This window comes from Neoarius graeffei, chromosome 24 (assembly GCF_027579695.1).
Source record: "Neoarius graeffei isolate fNeoGra1 chromosome 24, fNeoGra1.pri, whole genome shotgun sequence".
In the NCBI taxonomy this organism is placed as follows: domain Eukaryota; kingdom Metazoa; phylum Chordata; class Actinopteri; order Siluriformes; family Ariidae; genus Neoarius; species Neoarius graeffei.
The window spans coordinates 39,954,993-39,970,503 of record NC_083592.1 but is presented as its reverse complement, the minus strand read 5'-3'; the positions used below and the strand labels follow the sequence as shown (position 1 = coordinate 39,970,503).

At 42.7% G+C, this 15,511-nt stretch overlaps 1 protein-coding gene across 2 annotated transcripts in view; it reads left to right on the top strand.

Annotated features, from left to right (window-relative positions):
• Window positions 1-355: 355 nt before the first annotated feature.
• Window positions 356-15,511, top strand: part of slc4a4a (solute carrier family 4 member 4a) — a 132,277-nt gene continuing 117,121 nt past the window's right edge. For both annotated transcript variants that reach the window (XM_060907225.1, XM_060907223.1), the window contains exons 1-2: window positions 356-645; window positions 894-968. In XM_060907225.1, coding sequence (XP_060763208.1) covers window positions 949-968 — 20 coding nt within the window. In that variant the 5' untranslated portion in view covers window positions 356-645; window positions 894-948. The remainder of the gene's footprint in view (window positions 646-893; window positions 969-15,511) is intronic.

Genomic DNA, 15,511 nt, shown 5'->3' with positions numbered 1-15,511 from the left:
TATGGGATGGCCTTGGGCTGAGGTGCCCTTGAGCGAGGCAACTGCTCCCTGGGCGCTGTTAGCATGGCTGCCCACTGCTCTGGGCATGCGTGTGTTCACTGCTTCAGATGGGTTAAATGCAGAGAGAAAATTTCACAAGTGTGTGATGAATAAAGTTGTGCTTTCTTTCTTTAAAGAATCTACGGTATCGATATTGCATTGAATTAAATATTGTCTCCGATAGGGGTCGCTGTGTCTCGTGCGTAAAAATGAACAGTGTCAATGAGTGCAGAATACAGGGCTAATATCCAACGCCAAGGCAGAGAAGGCTGTTTACATAGAAGTGAGCATAAGAAAAAAGAAGAAGAATATAACGGTCAGTGTGAGAGTGCTGTGTGGTTCCGAGTTCACTCTTCCTTCCTTCTTTCCTTCCTTAAAGAACACACACTGAGTCTGTTGTTCAGGATCATCACACCACAGGTGAGCTGTTTTTTTTTAATGACGTCTCACTTCTGGCGTGACGTTTTCGGCTGAATGACACTTCAAATATGAACCCGAGCTGCCGAGGCTTCACGCGCTTTAGCGGAACGGTGTGCGTTCGCATCCCCACATAAAGGTCTACGGAACAAAAGGGGAAAAACCCAAAAAACAAAACAAAAACGGAAGGTAAATTTTTTTTTATCTTAATATAGATATAAATGTATATTCTTCATCTTCTATTCCTCCCACTTTTCTTGTTCTCCTCTTTAGTTCCTGTGAACGTTTTCCTCACTAGAATATTATAGCCCTGATCTATTATAATAACCTCTGCATGCGTTTTCTTTCGTTTTCGAGTGATTTTAAAGCTCTTAAAGTTTAAAAGAAGTTTCACAAAAGTATCAAAAGTATTTTTTATTTTTTTTTGCTTGTCGTAGAACTGTCAGAAGAAGAACAGCTGGAGTGAATCCGACTTCTTGTCCCGTTTCAGAAATGAGCGGCGCAAAGAGCAAGTAAGTGAACGCTGCATTCATTTGTGCCGTGTTCAATAAGTTGTACACTCAGGTTACAGTAAAAGATCCAGGGTTGAATGAATACATTCAGTGTTTAATTATGTATATGGAGCCCAAATATACCACACACACACACACACACACACACACACACACACACACACACACACACACACACACACACACACACACAGAGAGAGAATTCATGAGATCAAAGTCCTTCAACAAGTGAACTTGCATGTATGCAGGTCATTTAGGTTGGGAAACAGTGGTGAATAAACACCTACTCTATTTGTCACTAAAAATACACCTAAACACTGTTTAAGCATTGTATAACAGTTCATTCAACTTGATTGTAGTGTTTCAGCACATCGGCTCTGGTGTAATACTGCAGGCCGTGTGGAAACACTATGATACAGAATGATATGCATGTTGCATAAGCATGTACTTTCTCACGATTTACATTTAAGATTTCTAAACATCAACCAAAAAAAGGGACACCAGGCGGAAGTTAAGCAATAATTTTTTCCTTTTCTTCCCTAAAAGTCAGCCCTCGACTCTGACCTTCAAATTGCTATTTAAAATCCTTATTCCTCAACTGTTGTAATTCTGATTTACGACATTAACCTCCTAAGGCCCAAGCTGTTTTTTTACATGCATTTTTTTATTTCTCTTTGCTATTTGGGCTTATTAGAACCTGATTGGAATAAAAACTAAGCATCATCTTTTGATAAGATGTACTTTTAGAGAAAAAGTATGTCCACATATGTGGATTCTTGTTCTGAATTTCCATAAAGTGCTGTCCACGCATGTGACCGCTAAGCCCTAGGAGGTTAAAATTAGTTCACTGACTCTTACCCAACACTGGTTTTAATTTCGCGTCCCCTAAAATAATCAAACCCTGAATAATTAATATGACAGATTTTAAGTGTGGCTTCTTTTTTTTCCTGTACCAACTTTCAAATTTGCATGAATACAAATCGTTACTCCTGAAATGAGCTGATTAAACTTTTTTTTTTTAAACTGATCTTTCAATGATGCAAACCCTAAAACTTAGTTTTACAGTTTTATAGTTCAGCTTTATTGATTTGGCAGGTTGATTTTTATCCAGATGTTGCTTACTATACCAGGAAAATAGAGCACAATCCAAGCTGTAAAAGGAGCCGACAGAGATACAGGTGTAGAACTAGAACAGAGACATGCATACATACAGTACATAAAGCCATAAATAAGCTGAGAGGTAGTACTTGTGTGTATTACAAACATACACACACTCACATACAGAGAGAAAGAGCCACATCTAGGTACAAGAGCTGGAGTGATGAGCTACAGTCAGAAGTGCAATAAATGTGACACTGTTTTTGTGCATTCAGATGTAATGTACATTTCTGTGGATTTCCGTGATCAGTGACATGCTCATTTTTGTTCCTGAGGTTCTCGGAGGCTTACTGGAATTGTACGGGTGCATTTCAGTACCGTGAGCACAAATATGAGGCTACATGTCATATTCTGCAGGATTATAGGAGGCATCAGCGTACATGTTGGAGCACATTTTGTTGGGGAACTTTGCTGCAGGCGGTTCTGCAGAATGCTTGTTTTTTCTGGGTTTGTTCCATAGGTGGCAATGGAGTTTTGGGGAAGGCAGAATACTAGTAGGCAGTATTTATAGCGTGGTGGAGGTCTAATAAATACATGTGAACCATCATACTAGTGCTTGTATGTTGTTGCTGTTATAGTAAATGGTGGTGCAGTGGTTAGCGCTGTCGCCTGACAACAAGAATGTTCTGGGTTCAAGCCCCAAGGCTGAATGGAGTTTGTGTGGAGTTTGCATGTTCTCTTCGTTCCTGTGTGGGTTTCCTCCCACGGTCTGAAGACATGCAGATTCGTTCAATTGGCTACTCTTAATTGCCCATAGGTGTGAATAGCTGTGATGGATTGGCAACCTGTCTAGGATAGATAGATAGATACTTTATTTATCCCAAAGGAAATTAAGGCATCCAGGAGCTTATATGACACACACACATATGCAAGAAGAAAATAATAATAATAATAATAATAAATTGCTAGGATGTTTAATAATACATTGAACATTGCTAGGACGTTTAAGAACATGTCATAAGCCATTCAACTCGGATAAATATGAATTCGCAATCACAAGCATAGTACATAGGGAGTCAAAGTTAATGGTTTGCATTATTTTGTTGTTATTGTTTATAAGCTTTTCTTTTTGAGATGCAATTTGGCCTTTTTTGAAGATTCATGGTAAATATAGTAGGTTAAGTTTTAGATTTTGACATTTTGGATTGCAAATTTGATATAGTCCAATAGGTTACGCTGGTTGCCCTATTGGAGAGTTTTTGTATGCATTCTGAAGTTGAATAAATGCCATAATAATAAGTAAAACCCTCACAGAAAACAATTGTGAGGTCATCAAAGATTCTAAGCGGTATGCATAGTGGAAGTGGTTCAGTAGGATGCTATGGTACGGTAGAATAGAATATAAACAACAATATAAATGTTCTATAGTTGTTCTATAGGTTCAGCAATAGAAATTAACTATACAAATCCATCCGTTGATCCATCGATCCATCCATTATCTGTAGCCACTTATCCTGTACAGGGTCGCAGGCAAGCTGGAGCCTATCCCAGCTGACTATGGGCGAGAGGCAGGGTACACCCTGGACAAGTTGCCAGGTCATCACAGGGCTGACACATAGCCCATGTTTACATTAGACCGTATCAGCGGATCATCAGATTAATGTTTTTAAAACGATTAGTGTGCACACAGCAACACCAATACACGATTTGCGTGCACACAACAACACCAATACACGGATACGCTCGGCTCCGCAGGCATCCTGCGCTCCAAATCACTCCGCCCTGAACAGCAAGTGCCCTCTGGAGGGTGCACACTCCAGCCTTGCGCAGCTCACAGAGCACACGAGTGAAGTGAACAAGCTGTGATTCGGGACTGAGCCGCTGTGTGTGTGATCCCAGCGCATATCACTTGCAAGTGGAAGGATGGCAAGCCTAAAGACAATCATAACTACACAATGGGCAGTATTTGCATCAGTATTTGCAGTATTTACATACTTTTATACTCTTTAATGAAAGGTGATACAAGGTGGAAGTCCGCGCCGTTTTTCAGCAGTCGCGTCACATGACCAACGCCAGCGAATCAGGAAGGTGGATGTCACAGTGACGTTGTCCAATGAGACGCCAGCTAGAGCTCAGCACAGCGTATCCGCGTATTCTCAATGTTTACACAGCACCGGAGCTGACACGATCTGGATTGAATACGTGGACGCTGGCGGATTCCCGTTTCCCGGCGTTTCCAGGCAGTTTAATGTAAACGGACAGTGCATCCGCGAAGAAAACAAGACAGATACGGTCTAATGTAAACGTAGCCATAGACACAGACAACCATTCACACTCACATTCACACCTACGGTCAATTTAGAGTCACCAGTTAACCTAACCTGCATGTCTTTGGACTGTGGGGGAAACCGGAGCACCCGGAGGAAACCCACGCGGACACGGGGAAAACATGCAAACTCCACACAGAAAGGCTCTCGTCGGCTGCTGGGCTCGAACCCAGAACCTTCTTGCTGTGAGGTGACAGTGCTAACCACTACACCACTATGCTGCCCCTATACAAATCCTTAAATATTAAATACCCATAAACAAATACTAGAATTAAAAAAAAAGGTTGTACATAGGGGCTAATGTAGCCAGTAAAAGAAAAAAAAGACAGTCTGCGTATAGGCTGGCATGCATGGTGTGGTGGGGACAGAGTGAGGCGGACTCATGCCCAAAAGTCAATTTCACCCTCCCCTTCTGTGTTGAGTTGAACAGCTGGATGGCCCTGGGGAACAAATAGACTGGTACCAAAATCCAGAATTGTGACACCCAAAGGCATTTTTGAGACAAAGTCGGCAAACCTTCTTATTTTGTCAATTTGGGTGTGCCGAATTCAAATCTGCAATATGCCGAGCTCTATCTGACCTCTGTTGACCTCTAGAGGTCATTGAACTTTGGGCCTGTAAACTGTTTGTTTTTTGTAAAGGCTTTACCCTGTTTAAAACAAAACAAAACAAAAAACAAACAACAAAGAAAAAAAACTCTCATATACACTAACCCTGATTAACCTGTATACCCTGTATGCCCCCACATTTTGTCTGCTGCTGAATCTGTCCTTTTTTCAGTAGCTTTGATAACCGCTAAATGTAATGCAATGTTATGTAAGGTGATCGCCTAGGCATTCTCATTGTGAAAAGTAAGTCACATGTACATGAACTGGCATTTAATGTTGTATTTGTTCCTTTCTATTTGTTTTTTGTCTGTTCATATTCTTTTTGGGGGAGTAAAGTCAGTTTAAAAATGCCGTTAAATGCATAGGCCTATAGGCCAGGTTTAATGACCTTGAGGTTATCAGAGGTCATATGTCGTTTTACAAATGAAAAATGGATTCAGCACCCAAACATTTAACAAACAAGGCCATTTGCTAACTTCATTAATCATTTTAGTACATTTCATTCCTTAGAAAGCTGAGAAACTGGGTTCAACTGAGACGTTTACAGGCCCAAAGTTCAATGACCTCTAGAGGTCAACAGAGGTCAGATAGAGCTCGGCATATTGCAGATTTGAATTCGGCACACCCAAATTGACAAAATAAGACTGTTTGCCGACTTTGTCTCAAAAATGCCTTTAACTCCTTAAATAAGCACTTTTTTGAATTTTGGTACCAGTCTAAAAGGACATCCTCAACCTGTCTGTTAAGCATGACAGCGACAGAAGTCTGCCACTAAACATGCTCCTCTGATGGGAGAATGTATTATACAGGGGGTGACGGATGTACCCCGCCTCTCATTCAGTGTCAGCTGGGATTGGCTCCAACTTCCCCAAAGACCTGCAATGGATAAGTGGTATAGAAAATGAATGAATGAATGAATAATAATACTTATATGTACAGGACACTTTTTCGATGGAATAAAACATGTATTTGATTCCCTTCTAGCTGGTTTCATTCATTTGGTTTGATAGCATGCAATATTGTTATCATATCACTTATCCTACATGTATTACGTCACTCTACCCAATGGAAGAAGAGCGTTGAATATGGTTTACGATATTGCATGGTTGTCAAGACAACATGACAGGACACGTCGGAGACACAGCGAGCGACTGTAACAATTTGTACACAAACATGGCCGCCAGGTTTGCGTCGTTAAATACGGAAAATTTTGAGAGAATTTTGAAAGAGAAAGACACACTGAAGACCCGAAAGGAATGTGTATGTATAACAATAATAATAATAATATTGGATGGCTTTTTTTTCGTTGTATATCAGATATATTCCATTCAGCTAGCATGATATTGAACGAGTCGAAGACAAGTTCACTCAACACCAGCCGATATTATTTAAATGTTACTATCCAATCAAACTGAGTTGGTCAGTGTTGTAAAAGTAGTGGCAATACCTAGAATACCTACCTACAATATTCTAGGAAAGCGTTATGTGTTGCGATACTGATATAGCTGAATCAGCATGGGTTCTAGTTAACATTTTAACCCAGCGTTCACTGACTACTTTGTTTCTGATGTTCTGGACACTTCTACCTGCATATTTTTCATCCCATAAATGCAAATATGTGCAATATTAACAAAAGCATAGCATTATATTTATGAAATTTTACCTATAACATACTTGCATTTGCAAATTCTCCGGAGAACTGAGTCGGTTTGTGGAAACAGCAATTTTAGATGCTTTGATGTTTATACATAAACAGATATCTCCATAGTAATAGTTTTTCTGTGCCATTTCGCTGACTCAGGAGAAGTGTGGTTGCATGTGGCTTTGATGTTAAGTCTCTCTCTCTCTTTCTCTCTCTTGTCCCCTTCTTTCTTTTCTTACATGCACAGTACTTACAGATGTGTGAAGGAAAGAATATAGGTCTGAACTGACATTCCTCACTCACATAACTACTTACATCTCAGCATGCATGTCAACCCCTTTGGGCGTCCACCTGTAGTATCAGAGGAAGAAATCCATAAAATCAACATAAAATCCTTATAGCCTTCGAATCGCACCAAACTTTATAAATAAATAAGTAAATATAACTTGCCTGAGAACTTCGTCTAGCATGTCGAAAATCGCCTCGTCCGTGCCGATATTGCACATGGGCATATCTATGATTCTTGACTTCGCCCCTCTGTTTTTGTCGAAGATCCGCACCAAAACGGCCAGTCGCTTGTCCGTCTTTTTGTCATTGGATTCGCGATCATCAAGGAAAATGGCGACGTCCGGCAGTGCTGGATGATCGGTAGTGTAGCTTCGGGGGCCGAGCTCTTTTTGATTATTTGCGTTGTTTTGGTGCGCCTACAGCTGATAGATTTCGCAATCGTACTGTCCGTGCAAATTCGCGGCAACAGTTCTGTCAGGTGGTCCGCAACGGCTAGCGGCAAATTGTGCTGAGCAATAAAATTACAGATCGTAACTTCTGCTCTTATTACACTTGTTGGTTGATCATCGGTCTTAGGCTTTGCAAACATCGTCATTTGCGGCTGATTCTGTTTCTGGTGCAAATTTTGCTGATGTAGTTTGGACCTCATGTGTTCCCTCACGTCGTAAACTCCAGACGCCGCAACTTTTATATCTCGCACACAAACTGTGCAGTGCGCGTACTCCTCATTTTTCGCCTGAACAACGACACCATTAAATGTCTCCTTCCATTCAGGAAGATACCGCCCGCCGTATCTCATTTTCTTTCTCGATGTTCCCATTCTTTCACTCAGCAGACGCTATTCAAAATCTCTCAGGTGTAAACAATGAGAAAATCGTTCGAACAATGACCGTTTGGCGCGTTTAAATGCAGATCGTGCGCATGACCGGAACGAGCGAAGTCTCGCAGTCGCGATACTGCACGAGGCTTGAGGAATAAACATCCGGTTTCACATAGTCTGGGTTATCTGCCCCTGCATACACGCTGTTCTTTGTCTATAAATCGAGCTTTTGTATGTTTTTGCGACGATCAGCTGATGATGTTCAAGTAAGATACACAAAATAAATTTAGGTCAGAAAATACTGAAAATCCATAAGACTTTGTTTATACGCCCATATGCCCTTGAAATGAGCTAAAATCCGTATAATTTCCGGACAATCCGTATAGGTTGACATGTATGTCTCAGCAATTTGGATGTAGTTATGGAATAATGCTCTTTAGGACGATCTATGAGTTTCAGGGGTTAAATGTTGTGTAACATTAAGGAAGTTAGTATGCAATTAGTATCTAAATTAATAATATGTAATGGAAATAATGCTTGGTTTAGAAGAGACATTGCTCTGGATCATACCGTTATGAGCTGTAAAATTCAGTATTACTGCAGCTGTAAGAATTGTTCTGACAGTTTTAGTAATTTATTTTTCTTATATTTCTTAAGACACTTCTTGGTTCTACACTAGTGAGTTAAAACCACAGGAATTCCAAAGACGTCCAGAGCACTTGGTCACTTTGGATATAAGCTTCAGCTGAATCTCAGTGATTAAATGATGACCTGATGATGTCGTTGATGGGGACACAAAGACAAATTTGTTTTGCTCTCTTTGGTGGTAAATACATTCTGAACTCAGCTTGGATGATTGCATGTGGATGAGATAAGAGATACTTGTCTCATGGGGACCAAGCGATGTGTGTCTCAGGGACCCAAGCACTGCTATCAGATCAACCAGATCCATCCTTCCTGGCTTTGCTGATTATTTTAATTTGTATGTACGCTGTTGCAAACATGCAATCACAGTTTATGTTGCCAGATAATCTGAAGGATTTTTTTTCAGCATGAGGTGTTTATGAAGAAGGAAAACACAGCAAACTTAGTTAAAATGTTAACTAGGACCCATGCTGATTCAGTCTAACACTATATAAGTATAACAACACATGATTGCTTTCCTAGAATATTGTAGGTAGGAATTCTAGGTATTGCCAGTACTTTTATACCACTGACCAACTCTGTTGTTTGATTGGATAATAAAATTAAAATTCTTACATCTCTTTCTTAGAAGTTTAATTTATATAGTGCTGTTCACAAACACATACACAAGGACGCTTGGGTTCTGCTACAAAGCAGAGTAGGGAGAAAAAAGTATCGTGACATAACCCTTTGTGATGACATTCAGTTTTATGATATCCAGTGATATCGAATGTATGCTTCAGTATTGATAGGCAGCATGTGTGAGCAGTATTAATGTTCCTAAGACAGCATGAAGACAGCTGTCATTTGATGTAGGACAATTTTTAAATCAGTATTGCATGTAAGCAAATGCTTGGAGAAGGCAGTCCAGTTATTTTAACACAAGAGGTTTAGCAAAGCTTGCGAAACCACCAACAATCCTGCTGCTGCAGCTGGAAAATAACAAAAAACCTTCTGGAAAAAGTTTAAACTCCTAGGACCTGTCACCGGGTCCAGAGTTACATTCCTCAGTCTTGTAACTACATCCTTTCTAGTAGTTTGACAGGAGTTACTGAATAATTCATTTTATGAACAAGTGTCCAAGTGTCACGTACACTAAAAAGTGCTCTAGACTTCTGGAATTCTTTCATATTAAGCCATTATGTTTTGAAGCTCAATATTTCAGATGTAATTTGGTTCAACTACTTTTTTGCTGTTTCTTTAATTCTCTTCTTTAGAGGTGGTTTAATTGCAAATTGTTGAAGATTTACTAGAAATGTAAATGTTATTTTATGGAGCTTGGCCAAACACGTGAGCATGGGGAATTTTGGTTGTATGATGATAATACACAGCAAAAATTTATAATACCATTAAACAAACCCAATCCCTCCCCTCCAAAAAAAAATCCAGTTCTCATATATTTCTATTCACATTCCCTGGATGTGAGCAATCGCGCGCTCTGATTGGCTACTCTACAACTAGGCTATCAGCTCATATACCGTAAGTAGAGAAAAGCAAAATGGTGGAGCATGTTGCTGAATCAACCGAGGATGAAATAAAAACTCTACTAGTAAACAAAACCCCAAATAATACAAAAACCCCCACAAAATATGGAATAAAAGTATTTGATGGTAAGAACGTATCTTTTTTTTTTTAATTTTTCAAGAATTATTATTATTATAGCACTTTTCACAAATTGCTCCTGTCATTTCGCTGATTTGTTTACATTCGAAGCGGGAATTTTTTTTCGGACGTTTTGTGTAAAGTTTTTATTTATCGAATTTGCAAAAAAATAAAAATACTCTGTTTCTCAAATTCTAGTGAATGTGGATAGAATGAAACAGTGATTCCACTCAATCTCGTCGTACATGGCTTATAGCCAATGTATAGACACACACACACACACACACACACACACACACACACACACACACGTGTGTGTTCATAAAAGTATATACACATAGGATGAACTCATTTGTTGCAAAAAATGTGATATTTTGTCAAAAGATTTGGATATGATAACATAGGAGCCAGAAATTTTAAATATATTGTGTATATAAAAGTTCACAGTTGCACTTCCTGCAATGGAATGTCACTGTATCATCTCATCTCATCTCATCTCATTATCTGTAGCCGCTTTATCCTGTTCTACAGGGTCGCAGGCAAGCTGGAGCCTATCCCAGCTGACTACGGGCGAAAGGCGGGGTACACCCTGGACAAGTCACCAGATCATCACAGGGCTGACACATAGACACAGACAACCATTCACACTCACATTCACACCTACGGTCAATTTAGAGTCACCAGCTAACCTAACCTGCATGTCTTTGGACTGTGGGGGAAACCGGAGCACCCGGAGGAAACCCACGCGGACAACATGCAAACCCCACACAGAAAGGCCCTCGCCGGCCACGGGGCTCGAACCTGGACCTTCTTGCTGTGAGGCGACAGCGCTAACCACTACACCACCATGCCGCCCGTCACTGTATCAATAAATAGAAATTGCATTGCAACACTTTTTATCTACTTCTCCAAAATGATCTATGAAAGTGATTGTAGCAGTTCGTAGGAGGGGGTGGAGCACAGAAAGACGGCAGGCCAGAATAAAGTTCCAAACTGTTTTATTTTGCTATTTTCGGATGCAACAATCTACTCTCCCGGCCATGCACACACACACACACACACACACACACACACACACACACACACACACACACACACACACACACACACGTCGTCTGGTTGGGGAGAGAGCTCACTTCCTCTGCTCTCTCTCCTTATATAGGGCGTGGTCGCTGGGAAGACACACAAACACAGGTTAATTGACATCAGGTGTAGTGATTCTGCCACTTACCTTCCCTGACTCCGCCCTCCGGTCACAGACCAATGCTTGACCACGCCCCTGCTGCCACAGTTAGTGCGTTTACATGCACATCCAAATCGAGCTACTGTCGGTAATCGAGCTAAGGGTCCCAGCAGGGGTGCCAGAGAAATCCAATCCTACATGCACACAAGGAAATCGAGCTATTGTGTGAGGTACATTGTGCACCCGAGCCACAGGTGGCACTACACGCCCCATCGTGTTGGTACACTTCCGGTTGTCATCATGAAGAAGAGCTATTCAAGAGTATAAACAAAGTTATCAGTTCTGTGTTCACAAGAAGAACGACGACAAGGACAGCAACATCAAGAGATGTTGTTCCTCCTGACCTCTTCTGCTGCTCGCTACTACTACTGTTGTCATGCCGACCGAGGCTGTTGTGTTTCCCACTTGTGGTCTCGTCACTCGTCACTTCCGGAAGGGGCAGTGCTGAAGTAAGTAGCTCGACTACGTAGCTCGATAGGATTTACATGCACTAAGTAGCTTGGCTACAATCGCATAATCTAGGTCACGTAGCTCGATTACGAGAAATCCAGTTCGGTTCGATTTCAGCCAAGCTAAGGTGTTTCCATGGCATTTAGAGCTTCGATTTCAGTCGAGCTATGGCAGAAATTCGATTTTCTCTATGTGCATGTAAACGCACTGACATTGAAACACATCTATTGATATGGATGTTATATAAGAGGGTTGCAAATCTCCGTTTAAATGTGCCAAACAACTGTGTTTTTGGTCTTTGGACTTATGTTACACTTAAAGTTTCACAATTTCATGTGTCATATCCTCCAAGGAAGCAATGAATCATTGGGCTATAGATCCTGTCTATACCTGCTTTTCAGTAATGCAAGGACATTTATATGCAGATTGAACAGTTAAGCTTAAATACGGATCTATAAATAGCCTCACAAGCACTTTTCAGATTCAGAAAGTGTTTTTTGACATGAACTATTCGAGGCCTTGAACCTGTCATTGAGTGAAAGTTTTTTGAGTGGGTTAAACGATCCAGGTGATCAGGTTCAGAGTTGTTTGGAGTTTACTGAACCTCATTACTGTTAGACTTCTTTCTCAGCTAACAGTAAAAATCCAGTTATGTCAATTCTTACAGAGAAATGTGAAAAGCATTTTAACGCATTTAAACCCTTGTGTAGACAATTTCCAGATGTGGGTGGAGCACAGAAGTACTGCAGGCGGTTGTTTGCGTCCGAGTTATTTTCTTTATTCTTGCTTTTCAGCACAAACACTCAAAACACACATTCATACACCCAGACTATTATCAAGTTCTCGGCCCCGATCTCCCCTCCTCTCTCTCCTTTTATAGGGCGCCATCACTGTAAGAGACACACAAACACACATTAATTGACAACAGGTGTAGCGGTATGACCACTCATGTTCCCTGACTCCGCCCTCCATTCACAGATCAACGCTTGACCACGCCCCCACTGCCACATACCGTCACCGCCCGACTCAGGCCAGGGAGTCATCCGGCCTGCAGTGGACTCCCCCCCCCATTGACAGGACAGGAAGTCCGCCACCACCATCTGCGCCCCTGGCCTGTGGACCACCTTGAATTTGAATGGCTGGAGGGTAAGACACCAACAGATGATCCGCGCGTTGGCATCCTTCATGTGGTGGAGCCACTGGAGGGGCGCGTGGTCCAAACAGAGGGTGAAAGGACATCCCAGTAGGTAGTATCGGAGGGCGAGGACTGCCCACTTGATGGCTAGGCACTCTTTCTCTATCGTGCTGTACCTGCCTTCCCTCATTGACAGCTTCCAGCTAATGTACAGCACAGGACGATCCTCCGCTTCCACCTTCTGGGACAGAATGGCACCCAGCCCTCTGTCTGTTGCGTCTGTCTGTAAAATAAAGGGGAGAGAAAAGTTGGGGGAGTGTAACAGTGGCTCCCCACACAGTGCAGCCTTTACCCTAGAGAAAGCCTGTTGGCATTGCTCCGTCCACTGTACCGGATCTGGTACTCCCTTTTTAGTGAGATCAGTCAGCGGGCTGGTGACGTCTGAATAATTAGGTATGAACCTACGATAGTAGCCAGCCAGCCCCAGGAACTGTCTCACCCCCTTTTTGGTCTTGGGCCTTGGGCAGGCTGCAATTGCTGCCGTCTTATTAATTTGGGGACGCACCTGCCCATGGCCTAAGTGGAAACCCAGATACCGTACTTCCACCTGCCCAATTGCACACTTCTTTCTGTTAGCTGTGAGACCCACATGCCTCAGCGACTTTAGGATGGCCCTAAGGTGTTCGGGGTGCCATGGCCAGTCATTGCTATAAATGATAATATCAAAATACGCAGCTGCGTAGGTGGTGTGGGGGCAGAGAACCCTGTCCATGAGCCACTGGAATGTTGCAGGAGCCCCAAATAATCCAAAAGGAAGTGTGACAAATTGCTGTAAGCCAAACGGTGTGGAAAAGGCCATTTTCTCTTGGGACAGAGGAGTCAAGAGGATCTGCCAATATCCCTTCATTAAATCCAGTGTCGAATAAAAACGAGCATTGCCTAATCGATCAAGCAGCTCGTCAATGTGAGGCATTGGATATGCGTCAAATTTAGACACCGCGTTGACTTTTCTATAGTCCACACAGAACCGGACCAACCCATCGGTCTTGGGGACCAGGACCACTGGGCTGCTTCAGTCACTGTGGGACTCCTCGATTATGCCCATTTCGAGCATGGCCTCGAGTTCATCCTGGACCATCTTTTTTTTGTGTTTGGGCAGGCGGTAAGGGTGGCTGCGCACTATCACCCCCGGGGGCATCTCAATGCGGTGTTCTGTGAGGTGGGTGCAGCCAGGCAGGGGTGAAAACATGTTGGAAAATTCTTTCTGCAACTGGCCTACCTCTGTGAGTTGGGCCGGGGAGAGGTGGTCTCCACAAAGGACCGGAGTGGTTGGCGATGTCAATTTTCTTTTTTGAACCTCCGGCCCCAGCTCTGCCTTCTCCGGGATTACTGACACCGACGCCATGGGGACCTCCTCATTCCAATGTTTTAATAGATTGAGGTGGTAAATTTTTAATGCCCCACCCCTGTCCGTTCGCCTCACCTCATAGTCGATGTCCCTGACTCGCCGTGTGACCTCGAAGGGCCCTTGCCACTTGGCGATCAATTTGGAGCTTGAAGTGGGCAATAATACGAGTACTTTGTCTCCCGGTGTGAACTCTCTAAGGTGTGTGCCCCTGTCGTACAGTCGGATTTTACGTTCTTGTGCCTGCCGCAAATTCTCCTGAGTTAAGTGTGTGAGTGTGTGGAGTTTGGCGCGCAGGTCGAGAACATATTGAATTTCGTTCTTACTAGATGAAGGTCCCTCCTCCCAATTTTCCCAAATTCTCCCAAAATGCCACGCGGCTTACGCCCATATAATAATTCAAATGGTGAAAAACCTGTGGAGGCTTGCGGGACCTCTCATACTGCAAATAACAGGGGCTCGAGCCACTTATCCCAATTACGTGCATCTTCGCTTACGAACTTCCGAATTATGTTTTTAAGAGTTTGATTAAAATGTTCCACTAAGCCATCAGTTTGTGGGTGATAGACGCTGGTGCAAATAGGCTTAATCCCCAGTAACCCATGCAGCTCGCACAGTGTGTATGACATAAATGTAGTGCTTTGGTCTGTCAGGATTTCTTTCGGAATCCCGACCCAGGAGATAAAGCAGAAGAGCGCTTCCGCAATACTGCGTGCTGAGATATTGCAGAGAGGCACTGCTTCCGGATATCGTATTGCATAGTCCACCAGAACTAAAATAAAGCAATATCCCCGTGCTGACCGATCTAATGGCCCCACAAGATCCATCCCAATTCTTTCAAAAGGGGTCTCGATTAAAGGGAGGGGGCGCAAAGTCTCTTTTGGAGTGGCCGCGGAATTTACTAATTGGCATTCACGGCACGCCACACACCACCGACGGACATCCCTGCGAGTCCCTGGCCAATAGAACCAGGCCATTATTCGGGCTAGTGCTTTATCCTGCCCTGTGTCCGGCCATGGGATTAAAGTGAGCCGCCTGGAATATGAGTTCCCGACAGCTCTTTGGGACTAACAACTGTGTTATCTTTTTGCCAGTTTGAGCGTCCTTTGTCACTCGGTATAACCTATCCTTAATAATAGAAAAGTAGGGGAAGGCCGGCATCGCATTTGGCTGGAGAATTTGACCATCGATTACTCTCACTTGGTCAAATGCATGCCGCAGAGACCCGTCTCGCGACTGCT